Source organism: Sus scrofa, chromosome 4, assembly GCF_000003025.6.
Source record: "Sus scrofa isolate TJ Tabasco breed Duroc chromosome 4, Sscrofa11.1, whole genome shotgun sequence".
NCBI lineage: Eukaryota > Metazoa > Chordata > Mammalia > Artiodactyla > Suidae > Sus > Sus scrofa.
This window is the reverse complement of record NC_010446.5, coordinates 91,047,333-91,063,465: the sequence shown is the minus strand read 5'-3', so window position 1 is coordinate 91,063,465 and position 16,133 is coordinate 91,047,333. Positions and strand designations below refer to the sequence as shown.

At 37.5% G+C, this 16,133-nt stretch overlaps 2 protein-coding genes across 4 annotated transcripts in view; one reads left to right on the top strand and one right to left on the bottom strand.

The window, feature by feature from the left end:
* LOC100520241 (olfactory receptor 10J1-like) overlaps positions 1-16,133 on the bottom strand; it is a 328,271-nt gene that overhangs the window by 93,703 nt on the left and 218,435 nt on the right. The window lies entirely within an intron of this gene.
* On the top strand, positions 31-3,085 carry LOC100152040 (olfactory receptor 10J1-like). Its single transcript, XM_021089596.1, has one exon. It carries the CDS (start codon positions 360-362, stop codon positions 1,287-1,289), a length of 930 nt encoding a protein of 309 aa, XP_020945255.1. The 5' UTR covers positions 31-359; the 3' UTR covers positions 1,290-3,085.

Genomic DNA, 16,133 nt, shown 5'->3' with positions numbered 1-16,133 from the left:
GCATCTGAGGCATTAAAAAAAAAAAAAAAGCAAATAAATAAAATGTTTCTACCACCAGTTCTATGATATTGTTATCATAATGCATGCATATAAAGAAAATTGGTTTTAGAGATGTTAATTCCTTGCCCAAGATACATGAGAGAAGTAGGATATGAATTTACAGCATTGACTCTAAAAGCCATGCACTTTCTTCTAAGTGAGGAAAGAACACTGTCTATTCCCGAAAGAAATGGGCATGGGTATGAACATAAATAAGTAGAGACCTGAGGTAGATTAACCAAAAGAATCTGTCCAGTCTACTACTGACAGATAAGTTCCTTATATAATTTTTTACTTTCTTAGGTACTATATATGGTTTAATGAAGAATGAGAATCACACTGTGGTGAGTGAGTTTACTTTCCAGGGTTTCACCAGCTTCCATGAGCACCAGCTCACCCTCTTTATTGTGTTCTTTTCACTGTACACATTAACCCTGGCAGGCAATGTCATCATTGTGACCGTCATTAGCGCTGACCATCACCTCCATACCCCCATGTACTTCTTCCTCAGCATGCTGTCAGCCTCAGAGACCGTGTACACACTCATCATCATACCCAAGATGCTCTGTAACCTCGTAGGCCTGAGTCAGCCCATCTCCTTGGCAGGTTGCGCCACTCAGATGTTCTTCTTCATCACTTTAGCCATCAACAATTGCTTCCTGCTCGCAGCGATGGGGTACGACCGCTATGTGGCCATCTGCAACCCCTTACGGTATACAATCATGATGAACAAGAGGGTGTGCATCCAGTTGGTATGGGGGGCCTGCAGCATTGGCCTAATTGTGGCCATGACACAGGTGTCAGCTGTGTTCAGGCTGCCCTTCTGTACCACAAAGGTGGCCCACTTCTTCTGTGACATCCGCCCTGTGATGAAGCTCTCCTGCATTGACACCACTGTCAATGAGATCCTGACGTTGATCATCAGTGTCCTCGTCATCCTGGTTCCCATGGGTCTGGTTTTCATCTCCTACATCCTTATCATCTCCACTATCCTTAAAATTGCCTCTGCTGAGGGCCGGAAGAAGGCCTTTGCCACATGTGCCTCCCACCTCACTGTGGTCATTGTCCACTATGGCTGTGCCTCCATTGCCTACCTCAAGCCCAAGTCAGAGAACACGATGGATCAGGATCAGCTGATCTCAGTCACCTACACTGTCATCACCCCCCTACTGAACCCTGTGGTGTACACCCTGAGGAACAAAGAGGTCAAGGATGCTTTGTTGCGGGTCATTGGCAGGAAGCTTTCCTGACAGGATTGGCCTGTTGCAAAGAGGGTCTTAGAAGAGTCTATAAAAAATAAAAAGTAAAGCAGTGCTCACAGTGCCTAGAGTGAAAACTCTGATGCCTACCAAGCAATGGCCAACCATTGAAAAGAGGAGAGGAAAAAAAGGACTATAAATTCAGCCCCTGGAAAAAGGGAGAAGGTTTTCCAAAGCACAAGCAAGCCTGCATCTCTCAAGAGATCATGGATGGTATGGAGCATCAAATATAGGAGAAAGAACTTGATTGGGGGAAATAGATGGGCAGTTTGCACATCCTGGGACAGAATGAGAGCAAGACAGTAGGAAGAATTAGTGAGGGGAGGCTACTCCAAAGCAGAACTAAAGTTTTAAATATATTTTATAACACTCTTTCTTGGACATGGGGTTCCCTCTTATCCATTTAGAGTTACATAGGTTTAACACCCAATTGAAGTCATTCCTTTATGGACAGTTCAAGTTCCTTGCATCTGAGACACCATAATCAATGGATACTGAAGACAATAAGCATCTATACAGTTCATCAGCCTTTGAAATCTGGATCTTTTTCACATAAGTACCAGGTTGGCCATTTGGGAAAATGCAGTCTTCAGTTTTCAGGACCATGTAAGAAAAATCTTTTTTTTGGAAAACAATTAAAATACCTTGATGATTTAAAGAAAGAGGTTAACACCAAGTAATCATATTGGCATTTATGAGAAGGTACAAAGGTTGTTGGTGGTAATATATGTAAATGGTTCACCCAGTAGAAAAAACTAGCCCTGCTTTGGAAATACTTGCAGAATGGGTAGAAATAGCTAGTAGACGGGAATACAATAATCCACAATAAGGATTAGTCAGACGAGAGGACTGAGAAAATTTGGATGGCTAAGGAAATAGCCACATGGTAACTTAGTGAATCAACAAAAGAAAAAGACTCAAACCATCAACCTTATCATTCCAGACCCCCTAGGGCTTGAATTAATAAGGCACCTTTCACTAGTCACCTCCTTCCAGTGCCCCTCCCCCAGCCTTTCATCCAGCTCCAATAACACCTTGGAGCTGGATGATAACAACACCTAGTGACTTGTGGTTTCCCAAGATTTCATAGTCTCATGTTTTTCTACAGCTTATTGCCACCTAATGGAAACCCCTTACTGCCATGCTCACTGCCCACTCAGCCAGGGTACTCTCCTTTTAAAACACCAAACATCTCTTTCATGAACCCTCTAGTGAAGAATAAATAACTCCCCCACACTACCTCCAAACTCATACATTCATTATATTACTATAGTGAACATCTCCCACAATGTCTTTATGGATGAAAGTGTGAAATGGGCAGTGAGCGATGTTGTCACTTGGTGAAGTCTTAGCTAGGTGGACAATTAAATGTCTCACTTGTACCAAGTGATGTGTTTTTCACAGGCTGTGTTTTCCTTCATGTGTTAATTTCAGAAGATAAGGGTATGTCCAAATATTGTAATATCATAAATAGCTCATTATGGTTCATTCTTATATAAATTCGAATATTTTCTAAAATTTATGGTGAAATCCAGAACCCCCAAATAAAGCTACCCCATGTTTGCCAATGGTCACTTTTATTTTTACTTAGTAAATAAAAAGAATTTAAGACGGCAGCCTCAAATACATTTCCCCTCCATTTAACTTTATTAATACTAATATATATCTGCAAGGTTAGCTACTGAAAATGTTAGCTAGCAGTTTGTGGAGGCCAACAGAGTAAAGTAGATAAAATATTAGCATTGTAAGAAAAAGACTCCACCACTTTCCGTCCTGGGTCTCTCTCTATATATCTATATATATATATCTATAATTTTTATAGATATATATATATATAATTTTTTCCATTTAGCTAACTTATAGTATTCTGTCAATTTCTAGTGCACAGCAAAGTGACCCAGTCATACATACGTGTGTGTGTATATATACATATATTTTTTTTTCCTATATTATCCCCCATCATGTTTCATCACAAGTGACTAGATACAGTTCCTTGTGCTATACAGCAGGATCTCATTGCTTATCCACTCCAAATGCAACAGTTTGCATCTATTAACCCCAAATTCCCAGTCCATCCCATGCCCTCTCTCTCCCCCTTGGCAACCACAATTCTGCTCTCCAAGTCCATGAGTTTCTTTTCTGTGGAAAAATTCCTTTGTGCCATATATTAGATTCCAGATATAAGTGATATCTTATAGTATTTGTCTTTCTCTTTCTGACTTACTTCATTTAGTATGAGAGTCTCTGGGTCTTATTCATCACTTATACTTGAATGATTATTTCTCTAAGCCACAGTTTCCTCACCTATAAAACATATCAAAGTTTCTTGTGATAAACACATGAGACAAGTGTAAAAATCCTTTGTAAATGACAAAACAGGGACAAATATTCTTTATTTTTATTGGAGTAAGAAAAAGGCTATGATCTCGGCAAACTTTTAATTCTATCCACCAGACTCAGAGAGTTCAGGCTCACCCATCTGAGAAGAATGCTGCTTAGGAAATTTCTGATTCTGTCTTTTTGTCTGCCTGCTCTCGCTTTTATTTTTTATACCTGGTTCAAGGTTGCGTCTCTTTCTTTAAACATCCTAGAAAACAATGAGGGGAAGTTTGCTTCCGAATGATCCATCCTCTAGACACATCCCAGTCATTTAGTCTGACGAAGTGCTTCGGTGAGGTCACAAGCACAGACAGTGATGGCTGTACTTAGTTTCCCCAGACATATGGGCTCCACCCTTCATTTCTCAACTGGTCTCTTGTTGGGAAAAACATGAAGTCATAGGAAGACTTGAATTTAAGACAAACCTTTATTCTTTTCCACCTGTGTATTTCTCAGTAGGTAACAGAATTTTCCTTATCTAGAATATGGGGGTTACCAGTGCTTGCTCTCTCTTTCCAATCTGGCTATTGTAAGAATCAACTATAGTAGAATTAACACAGTAGAAATTGTTGTGATAACCACAGGGAGGAGTTAAGAAACATAATGTATTATCATCACTATCCCTATTATTATTATTTGCTAACATGATCCCTATATTCTTACCTTTCCAATTTTCCTGGCCATAAAATATTATTTCAGTAATTAAGTTTTGACTCCCATCTTCATTTCACTTACGTTTACACTGTAATTGCTTTTGTATCCTCCCTTAAATCTGCAGATCATGTATTTGTAGTCTCTTGTTAAAAAACCACTTCTAAGAGTTCCCATCACGGCTCAGTGGTTAACGAATCCGAATAGGAACCACGAGGTTGTGGGTTCAATCCTTGGCCTTGTTCAGTGGGTTGAGGATCTGGCATTGCCATGAGCTGTGGTGTAGATCATAGACTCGGCTCGGATCCCGTATTGCTGTGGCTCTGGTGTTGGCCGGCAGCTACAGCTCTGATTAGACCCCTAGCCTGGGAACCTCTATATTGCTGTGGGAGAGGCCCTAGAAAAGGCAAAAAGACAAACAACAACAACAGCAAAACACAACTTCTAAACTCTGCATTACTATCTTTTGTTAGCAATTTCAGCAGTTAATGCCCATCCCCCTGATCCATCAAACACTTTCCCTCCTTCTAGTTTTAGTGGATTTCAAATTCTTTACCACAATCCATGATCCACAATAAGAAATTTATATCATTACCCAGTATGCACGTATACATCTTCTGTTTGTGTATACATACAAAGAAAACAAACATACAAATGAAAAAAATTCACAAAACAGTACTTATCCTTACTACATGCAATGAATTTTGATGTTTCCATTCTAGTATTCTTCTGTTCTACTTCATTTTATTTAAGTAATATTAGTGAAGAGGGGTGCATCCAAGACATATTTTGACCACAAACTCAATAACTGAGCATTAAAATGTGCAACTGAAGCCAATGCCTATGCCCAGTATCATCAGATTGTGTCTCTGGGATACTGAAATATAAAAATCTCATTTTAAAACTTAATAACATTGGAGTTTTATGATTAAACATTTGGTAATCACATTTAAACATTTGACATTTCAGAGGAGGGATATTTAGCCTTCACTGTATCTGCTGGATTGTTCCAGCAGTCACTAAAACACACACTTGGAATTCTACAAAGATGCTTTTTTTTTTTTTTTTTTTGGTCTTTTCTAGGGCTGCTCCTGCGGCATATGGAGGTTCCCAGGCTAGGGGTCTAATCGGAGCTGTAGTCACTGGCCTACGCCAGAGCCACAGCAACACGGGATCTGAGCCGCATCTGCGATCTACACCACAGCTCACAGCAATGCCGGATCCTTAACCCACTGAGGGAGGCCAGGGATTGAACCTGCAACCTCATGGTTCCTAGTCAGATTCGTTAACCACTGCTCCACGATGGGAACTCCAAAGATGCTCACTTTTCAAATGAGAAATTGAGATTGGTAGAGAAGTAAAATATCTTAAGGGTAATATCTCATTTTTTCTTACACTATCTTTTCCTCATTTTGTTAGATACAGATTAAAAATAATTTATCCTGGATCTTGCCATAGATGATTTGGGTGGCAAAACTGAAATTGTACTGCAATTCATGTATAAAATCTGATAAGGTTCACGGCTTAAATGGAATTAAGAAGTTAAAAATATGTGCTTAAAAATTTTTTCATTTAACATGTTAAATACAGGGCACCAGACAATTTTATAAAGATTAGAATTCTGCTATCTTATTTCCATTATTCTGCTTTGTACATTTAAATTTTATAAATATTGATTGGTTTTATAAGGATACAGTGTTCTAAAACTAATAGCCAATAAACTATTTCAAAATTTATATGAAATATTATTTTCCTTATTTAACTATTTAAAACTCTTGGTTTTTACAGAAAATTAACATCTCACAATTATCAATTATTCTCCCATTTTATTTTTGTAATAATAAAATGCATGTTTCAGTTGACTGACAGAATTTTAATATGTAAAGCTATTTCACTTTAAGTCATAGATAGAATGAATTGAAATTTGAAAATGCAGAGTTGAAGGTTTTTTACAAATCCAAATGACTTGCTTTATTATTTGCTTTACTAGATTACTGCTGTTGTTAGAGATAATAATCTATTCTCTTACATGATCATTGTTTCCCTACAAATGCAAAATGCCCCAAAACTGGCATTTAAGAATTTTAGCCATTGATTTTGCCAAGACTGAAAACCAAAGTAGCAACCCAATAGCAGTATAAATAATAATAATAAATAGCAGTATAATAAATAACAATAATCATATATTTTTTTAATGGCCAAACCCCCTGCTTACGGAATTTCCTGGGCTATGGATTGAATCCAAGCCACAGCTGTGACCTACACCCCAGCTGTGGCAATGGTGGATCCTTTAACTCACCATGCTGGGCCAGGGACCAAACTCCCATCTCTACAGTGAACCAAGCCGCTGCTGTCAGATTCCTAACCCACTGCACCATAGTGGGAATTCCCCAATAGCAGATTTTTAACTAAATACCAAAAGCAAAGCAGAACTTTGAGGAACTCCTGGTATGACCCACAAAATTTACAGAAACATGGGTGGATATGGATGCCACAAGGAAATGTTGCATTTATGAGTGACATGCTAAATTGGCTGAAATGGTAGGTAAATATTTGAGAAGGAGGCCCCCTATTTTTCTTTTTTCTCATTTATTCTAAAATAGTAGTATGAAAACTGGCATTTTTTTTTTTAATTACAAAAGCAATACTGATTCTTTAAAAAAGTTCCAGGAAATTATAAAGAAGAAGATGGAACAATCGTTGTTGATGTTCACCACGGCCCAAAGAGTACATGCAATATTTCTCCTCTCCACATTCCCCAACTCCATCCCTGCACCACACCCTAGAAGGGAAAGAAAGGATTTTAAAATTAAGATTATATAGCCAGTTCTTACAAAAATGGAATAGTTAGTGAACCAGAAACCATGGGCCATGTTGACCAACCAGGAGGCATGAGAGACTCTCAACAAATGTAATCAGACTGATAAGGTGTTTTAGAAGTATGTGGGAATAAAAAGGAGAGTCTAATCACACAAGTTGGGGACAACAAAAAAGTTCCTTCATACCCAGAGGTGGAGGAAAATAAGAAAAATGATAAATCTTAGGAGAAAGCAACAGAGGAATTAGCCCAGACCCCTCATAAGTTCTTGCTCCCACGCAGGCAGGAGCAGGACAGTGTTGGTGGTTTCCAGACATGAGCAGTGCTTGCAGAAAGAGGCATGGCAGTGACACAGGAGTCTAGCAATAACAAAAACTAGGGAAAAAAATAAAACTCATATACAGGAGGAAGCAACTAGATACTAGAAGGGTTGAGCTAAAAAGCAGCAACATTTTTTATAAAATAATTCATTAAAAGAAAATTAAATTCATTCTCTTGCTCACTGTGAAGATATATATACCAGCTAATACTAAGTATAATTTAAAACAAATAAAATTTATAGGAATTCTGTGAGATATAATTTCAGAGTAGAAAGAATGCTGATGAAACACAGCTTTTACATATGCATTAGATGTGGCTTTTTCCTAAAACTCTACTACACTGACACACAGCCTCACCTCCATAGTAAAAGGGAAGAGGAGATGATACAAAGAATGTGCAGGAGTTCCCGTCAGAGCGCAGTGGAAACGAATCCAACTAGGAACCATGAGGTTGCAGGTTCAATTCCTGGCCTCACTCAGTGGGTTAAGGATCCAGCATGGCCATGAGCTGTGGTGCAGGGCAGGACACAGACGTGGCTTGGATCTAGCATTGCTGTGGCTGTGGTGCAGGCCAGTGGCTACAGCTCCGATTGGACCCCTAGCCTGGGAAACTCCATATGCCAGGGATGCTGCCTAGAAAGACAAAAAGGAAAAACAAAAAAAAAAAAAAAAGAAAAAAGAATGTGCAACAAAATTTTGGGCTCTGGAATCTGAAAATCAGTTTAATAAGTTGTTATTGACTCTTAAGTGACTTAGCACGTAGAATGCTGATGTAGAATGCTCAGGAGATGCCTGAGGCAGAGAAAACAATAAAAATGCCAAATTATCAACCAGAGTGCCAGAATTCGGGAGAGTGGATAGTAACTATTTGTGAATATAAGAGTGTATGATGAGTCAACAAATAGGGTTGCTTGGAAATTTTTAAGTGATGTTATACAATTGGAACCTTGCTTCCACCTGAGCAGAAAGGTGGAGGATTACTTTCTAGAGGTTCTATGGAGATGAAGGAAGGTAGTGGATGTGCTGTAATATTTTTTTTTTTTTTTTTTTGTCTTTTGTCTTTTTGGTTGTTGTTGTTGTTATTGTTGCTATTTCTTGGGCCGCTCCTGCGGCATATGGAGGTTCCCAGGCTAGGGGTTGAATCGGAGCTGTAGCCACCGGCCTACACCAGAGCCACAGCAACGCGGGATCCGAGCCGCGTCTGCAACCTACACCACAGCTCACGGCAACGCCGGATCGTTAACCCACTGAGCAAGGGCAGGGACCGAACCCGCAACCTCATGGTTCCTAGTCGGATTCGTTAACCACTGCGCCACGACGGGAACTCCTGTAATAATTTTTTTAATGGTGAGGAAGAGGTAAAAGAACATCAGCAAACCTCGTAGGCTCCTGACAACAAGGCTTACAGTGCCCCATCAGGAAACAGAAGGATGGTCCCCTGGGGAATTGAAGAAGTCAAGAAAAAAGACTTAGATATGGACTGTTCAGTGAGATATGTTGAAAAAGTAAGCTTATACTAATAAAGCCCACTTTCTTACATTACCCAGCTTTATCACCCTAGGAAATAAAGCCCACCCTTCAACCTATCTCACCCTACCCCACTACATACATGTGCACAGAGTTTCTAAACAGCTTGTTAATGTGTCAATCACAGTTATAATGGACTGACAAAGATCACCAAGAGTTTGTAGAAAACCACTATCACAAGAAAAAAGACATCAGCTAATAAACAGATAACAAAAGACTGTGGAAGAATGAGATACAGTGCGGGGAGTAGATTAAAATCTTTCAAAAGAGACTAACATTTCAGAAGGAAACAAAATAGTTTATCAGAGAAATAAAAGCTGCATTCGATAAAATACATGCTCTAAGAAGCAGAGTTTTTACAAACTAAAAATACATTAGCTGTGGAGTTCCTGCTGTGGCCTAGTGGTTAAGGATTGAGCATTGTCACTGCTGTGGCTTGGGTTTGATCCCTGGCCTGGAAACTTCTGCATGCTGTAGGCATGGCCAAAAAATACATTAGCTGGAATGAATAATTAAATGAGAGTGGCAAGAGAAATTTGATGAAATGTCTTAGCAGAACAAAAAGACAAATAGGAGTGAAATAAGGGGACAATATATGAACACTGAAGATAAATCAATTCAGTGATTCATATATCATGTTGTGTACCTGATACCAATATAATATTGTAAATCAACCATACTTCAATAACAAATAATAAAAAAAAGAAGGTCTTGAAAATATTAAAATATAAAATTTTGGTACATACAATCAAGAGCAGATGAGAGGAGTTCCTATCATGGCTCAGTGGGTTAAGGACCTGACATTGTCTCTGTGAGGATGCAGGCTAGGCCCTGCCCTGGCCTATGTTGCTGCAAGCTGTGGCGTAGGTCACAGATGCAGCTCGCATCCAATGTAGGCCTCAGCTGTGGCTTCAATTCCACCCCATCCCAGGAACCTCCATATGCCACAGGTGTGGCTGTATAAAAGAAAAATAAAGCAGGGGCGGGCAAATGAGAAAAGGACTACCTAAATAAAACTACAAATGAAATAAACACATAACTCGGGATACAAATAAAATTGTTGAAACTATAAGATGATAGCAGGAAAAAAACATTAAATCAATAGATTTAAAACATAGCTAAAACATAGCTTAAATGCACAATTTTAATAACATATAAATTAAAATTGACCTGAGAATAATTAGAAAAATGAACAGAATGATAATCAAGAAAATAAAAATTTAGTCAAAATATATTTCAAGAGAAAGACATGAGACCAGACATTTAAGAGAAAGTATGCCCAATTGTTCAGTCTTATAAAAAGAGAATCTCCCCAACCCAAATCATGAAACCACTAGCCTCAAAAACTTTATATCAAACTAGAAATAAGCAGTTTAAAATTCAAAATTAAACACCAATGTCACCTACAGAGAAAAGCAAATATTCTAGATAAAAGATTTAAAAAAGGAATTCATAGTTTAAAAGAATCCAGCATTTCCAAGTTGTATTTAGACTAGGGTTGCTAGAATGATTTAATATATACAAAATCTATCAGAACAATTTACTATATTAACAAGTTAAAGGATAAAATTTATATGATTATCTCAAAAGATGAAAAACGTGAAACATTAGATATAGATTTAACACCCAGTTAATCCTAAATATTCTTACCAACTAAAACTACAAAGGAATTTCCTTTACCTGTGAGCATCTATCTGAAGTATGCACCAAACAGCCATATCATGACAAAACATTTGAGCATTCCAACTAAAGCCAGGAAAAGGCAAAAATATATACACAGGTAAGTATAAAAAACAACATAAATATATATATTTTTGTGACTCTTTTCTTATCTGACTTAAATTACAACCATCTAAAGCAATCAAAATTATGTTGATAGACTTGTATACAAATGTGTAAAGATGTACTATATACAACAATAATAGCACAAGGAGAGGTAAAGGAATCTATACTGGTGAAAAGTCTTTGTGTGCTTTGCAAATTAAGTGTGTATTAATGGAAACTACAATTTTTTAATGTAAAAATTAATTGTAACCTTCCTCAGGGCAACCACTAAGAAAATAACTCAAAAAAATCTAGAGAAGAAAAATACAAGGGAATTAAAATGTTACACTGGAAAATACCTATTTAACAAAAAGAAGGCAGTAATAGATTAGAAGGGGGCAAAAATGATGACATACAGAAAATCAAAAGTAAAATAAAAGAGATAGGTCCTCCTAGTCAGTAACTATATTAAATAGAAATAAGTTAAACAATCCAATCAAGAGGCAGAAATTGGCAAGATGGATTAAAAACATATGATCTGGGAGTTCCCACTGTGGCTCAGTGGTAATGAACCCAACCAGTACCCATGGGGATGCAAGTTTGATCCCTGACCTCACTCAGTGGGTTAAGAATCCAGTGTTGCCATGAGCGGCAGTGTATGTCACAGACATGGCTCAAATTTGGCAGATTTGGCTTTGCTATTGCTGGGGTGTTGGCCAGCAGCTACAGCTCCAATTCAACCCCTAGCCTGGGAACTTTCATACACTGTGAGTGTGGCCGTAAAAACAAAATCAATCAATCAATCTGTCTATCTATCTATCTAGTCCTACTATAGGTGTTCACACGAGGCAGACTACAGAAAAAGTAAAAAGTAAAAGATGGAATAAGCTATGCCATGCAAACAGTAACCAAGAACTGGAATGGCTATCTTGATATCAGACTAAACTGACTTTAAGACCAAAACTGTTAAAAGAAAAAAGACACTATAACAATAAAAGTTCAGTCCATCAGGAAGATATAACAATTATAAATTGTACATGTACCTAACAACAAAGCCCCAAAATACATGAAGCAAAAACTGACAGGTTTGAAGGGAGAAAGAGACTATTCAATAACAATAGTTGGAGAGCTTAATGCTCCACCTTTGATAATGGAAAAACAACTAGGCATAAGATTAACATGGAAACAGCAGACTGAACAACACTGTGAACCAACTAGAACAAACATCCAAAGAATATTACATTCCATCAAAACACACATTCTTCTCAAGTATACAAGGAATATTCTTCAGAAAAGACCATATGTTAGACCATTAAGTAAGACTCAATCAATGTAAAAGGACTGATTTCAAACAAAGTATGTTCTCTGAGTGCACTGAAATTAATTAGGAATCATTTATAAATTTGAGACATTCACAAATATGCAGCTATTAATACTCTCCTAAATAATAACCAATATGTCAAAGAAGAAATGATAAAGAGAATTAGAAAGTACTTTAGGATGACTTCATTCACGAAGGATGAAAACATATCCCCAAATTTATGGAATACAGAAAAAGTGGTGTTTAGAGAGAGGTGTATTAAATGTAAATGTGTATATTAAAAGAGAAGAAAGTTCTCTTGTCATTAACCTAAGATTCTATCTTAAAAAACCTAGAAAAAGAGCAAACTAAATCTAAAGCAAACAAAAGTTAAAAAAAAAAAAGGTTAGAGGAGAAATAAACTATAGACATACTAGAAAACAATAGAGAAATTATCAAAACCAAAAATTGGTTCCTTAAAACAATGACAAAAAAAGTTGATAAACCTTTACACTAGACTAAGCAAGAGAGAGAACATAAACTGCCAAAATCAGGAATTAGGAGTTCCCGTCGTGGCGCAGTGGTTAGCGAATCCGACTAGGAACCATGAGGTTGCGGGTTCGGTCCCTGCCCCTGCTCAGTGGGTTAACGATCCGGTGTTGCCGTGAGCTGTGGTGTAGGTTGCAGACGCGGCTCGGATCCCGCGTTGCTGTGGCTCTGGCGTAGGCCAGTGGCTACAGCTCCGATTCGACCCCTAGCCTGGGAACCTCCATATGCCGCAGGAGCGGCCCAAGAAATAACAACAACAACAAGAAAAGACAAAAGACAAAAAATAAATAAATAAATAAATAAATAAATAAAAATTACTTCTAAAAAAAAAAATCAGGAATTAAAGATGCTATACAACCAGTGACCTAACAGAAATTTAAAAATATTATATAGGATAATTATATGAACAACTATATGTCAACAAATTAGACAAAAGATAAAGTAGCCAAATTTCCAGAAAGACACAAGCTGTCAAAATTGACTTAGGAAGGAAGAGAAAATCTGAATAGACTTATAACAAATTTCCTCTAAAGAATAACCCAGGACCACAGTTCCTTTGAGGTGTTGCATGTTGAGGATCAAGGTTTGTCCCTGCAGTGGCCCAGGTCGCTGCTATGGCATGGGTTCATATCCTGGACCAGGAATGTCCACATGCCACTGGTGTGGCCAAAAAAAAAAAAAAAAAAAGAATTGACCAGGACCAAAGAGCTTCCCTAGTGAAATCAATTAAAATTAAGAATACAAAGTTTTCTAAAAAAATAGAAGAGGAGGAAATATTTTTCTTTTTTTATTACTCAAATGAATTTATCACATCTGTAGGTGTATAATGATCATAACAATCCAATTTCACAGGATTTCCATCCCATAACCCAAGAGGAGGAAATATTTTCAACTCATTCTATGAGGCCAGTATTCTTGATGTCAAAACCTGACAATGACACTAAAATTAAAAAAAAAAACTAAATACCAATATACCTTATGAATATAGATGCAAAAATCCTCAACAAAATGGAATCCAGCAACAATTCATTCCTGGGCATATATTTTCAAAATAAATGAAAACATAAGTCCACATGAAAACTTGTAGATTAATGTCCATAGGAACATTATATTCACAAGACATAAAAAGTGGAATCAGTTCAAACTTCAATCAACTAGTGAATGGATAACCAAATACAGTATATCAACATATTAGAATATTATTTATCCATAAAAATGTATGAATGAAATCATTCATACAATATGGATGAACCTTGAAAACATTACACTAAACAAAAGAAGCTAATCACAAAAGAGAACCACTGTATGATTCCATTTATATAAAATGTCCAGAATGGGCATATCCATAGAGATAGAAAGTAGACAGTGTTTTTGAGCGGCTGGAGAAAGGGGAAAAAATGGAGAGTGGCTGCTAATGGCTACTGTAGGGTATCTTTCAGGGGGATGAAAATGTTCTGAAATTAGATAGTGGTGATAGTTGCACAACTCTGTAAACTTACGAAAACCCGCTAAATTGCACACTAAAAGGGTGAAGTTTATGTTCCGTGAATTACAGCTCAATAGAGCTGTTACATAAAAATATCCATTTACAGCAACAAGACACCTGAGCACCTTACAAAAAGCAAAAACAGACGAGATCCTTCTGGAGAATCTTATGTCCCTTTACGGAAGGACATAAAGGAAGAACTGCATAAATGGAGCCATATCCATTGGTGGAAAGATTTAAGGATGCAAAGATGTCCATTCTTCCCAAGTCAATGTACAAATTCACTGTAATCCCATTAACAATCCCAGCATGCATATTGAAAAGCTAATTCTAAAATTAGTTTATTTCTCTATTTAACAAATATTTATTGAGTGCTTACACTGTCACTTTTATTAAAGCTGCTAGGGGTACAGCAATCAAAATGATAAACAGTATCACTGCTTCCATGGGCTTATATTTAGTAATACGCTAAAAAAGGCCAGACTATTTTAGAAAAAATTACAATGGCTTTCTTGATCTAGCCAAGATCAAGACACATCATAAATCTATGGTAATTAAAATAGCATACAATTGGCACAAAAATAGCCAAAATAGATTCATATAACAGAATAAAAAAACAGATGTGCAAACATATACTAATTTGGCATAGAATAAAGAAAGGGATATAACTGAATAGACAGTTTAGATATGTGCAAAAATGAAGCTTTTTTAGATTTAATTTTTAATTTAATTTTAATTAACTTATTTTTTTGGCTGTGCCTGCAGCATGTGGAAGATTCTGGACCAGAGATCAAACCCATGTCATAGCAGCAACCTGAGCCACTACAGTGACGTGCCCAATGTTTAACCTGCTGAGCCACATAGGAACTCCTCTTTAGATTTTTTTTTTTTTAAGTCACAGAGTTCCCATTGTGGCTCAGTAGTAATGAACCCAACTGGTATCCATGAGGATGCAGGTTCGATCTCTAACCTTGCTCAGTGGGTTAAGGATCCAGTGTCACCACGAGCTGTGGTGCAGTTTGCAGAAGCAGCTCAGATCCCACATTGCTGTGGCATATGCTGGCAACTGCAGCTCTGATTCAACCGCCTAGCCTGGGAACTTCTATATGCTGTGGGTGCATCCTAAAAAAACAAAAACCAAAAAAGAATCTAAGAAAAATAGATATATATGCATAACTGAATTATTTTGCTGTACATTGAAACTAACACAACACTGTAAATCAACTATACTTCAAAAATTTTTTAAAAAGAAATGCAGAATAAAATAAACCCAAAGCATATAAACATTCCCCCCTCCCCCCAAAAAAAGAAAGGGTCTCATTTGATTCTCAGCCAATGCTATGAAACAGCACAGGCTCTAATTTGCTGGTTGGGATCCAGGGACAAGAGAAAATCAGCAAGAAAACCAGTTTTGGAACGCCTATCTCTCACCCACATAGGGAACACTAATGGGTGATGAGCCACCCTTAGAACCTCTTGACCCCAGCTCTACATCTCATTTTCTCCCCTCCCCCACTCAGGCATTTTCTGATGCCACTTTCAATGGACCTAGAAGTGCTCCGAGATGAGAAAGGCCTATGACCTTCCCATTGGTGCCTTTGCTCACTACTAGAAGAGGGATGCTCCCCCACTCCCTCTTCTAGTTCCTTTTTTCATTCTAAAGCCAATAAACAGTATGGAGGTACCTTAGAAATCTATATATAGAACTATCATATGATCCAGCAACCCCATTCTTGGGCATATATCCGGACAAAACTTTCCTTAAAAAAGACACATGCACCCGCATGTTCATTGCAGCTCTATTCACAATAGCCAAGACATGGAAACAACCCAAATGTCCATTAACAGACGATTGGATTAGGAAGGTGTGGTATATATACACAATGGAATACTACTAAGCAACAAAAAAGAATGAAATAATGCCATTTGCAGCAACATGGATGGAACTAGACATTCTCATGCTGAGTGAAGTAGTTAGTCAGAAAGAGAAAGACAAATACCATATGATATCACTTATATCTGGAATCTAATATACAGCACA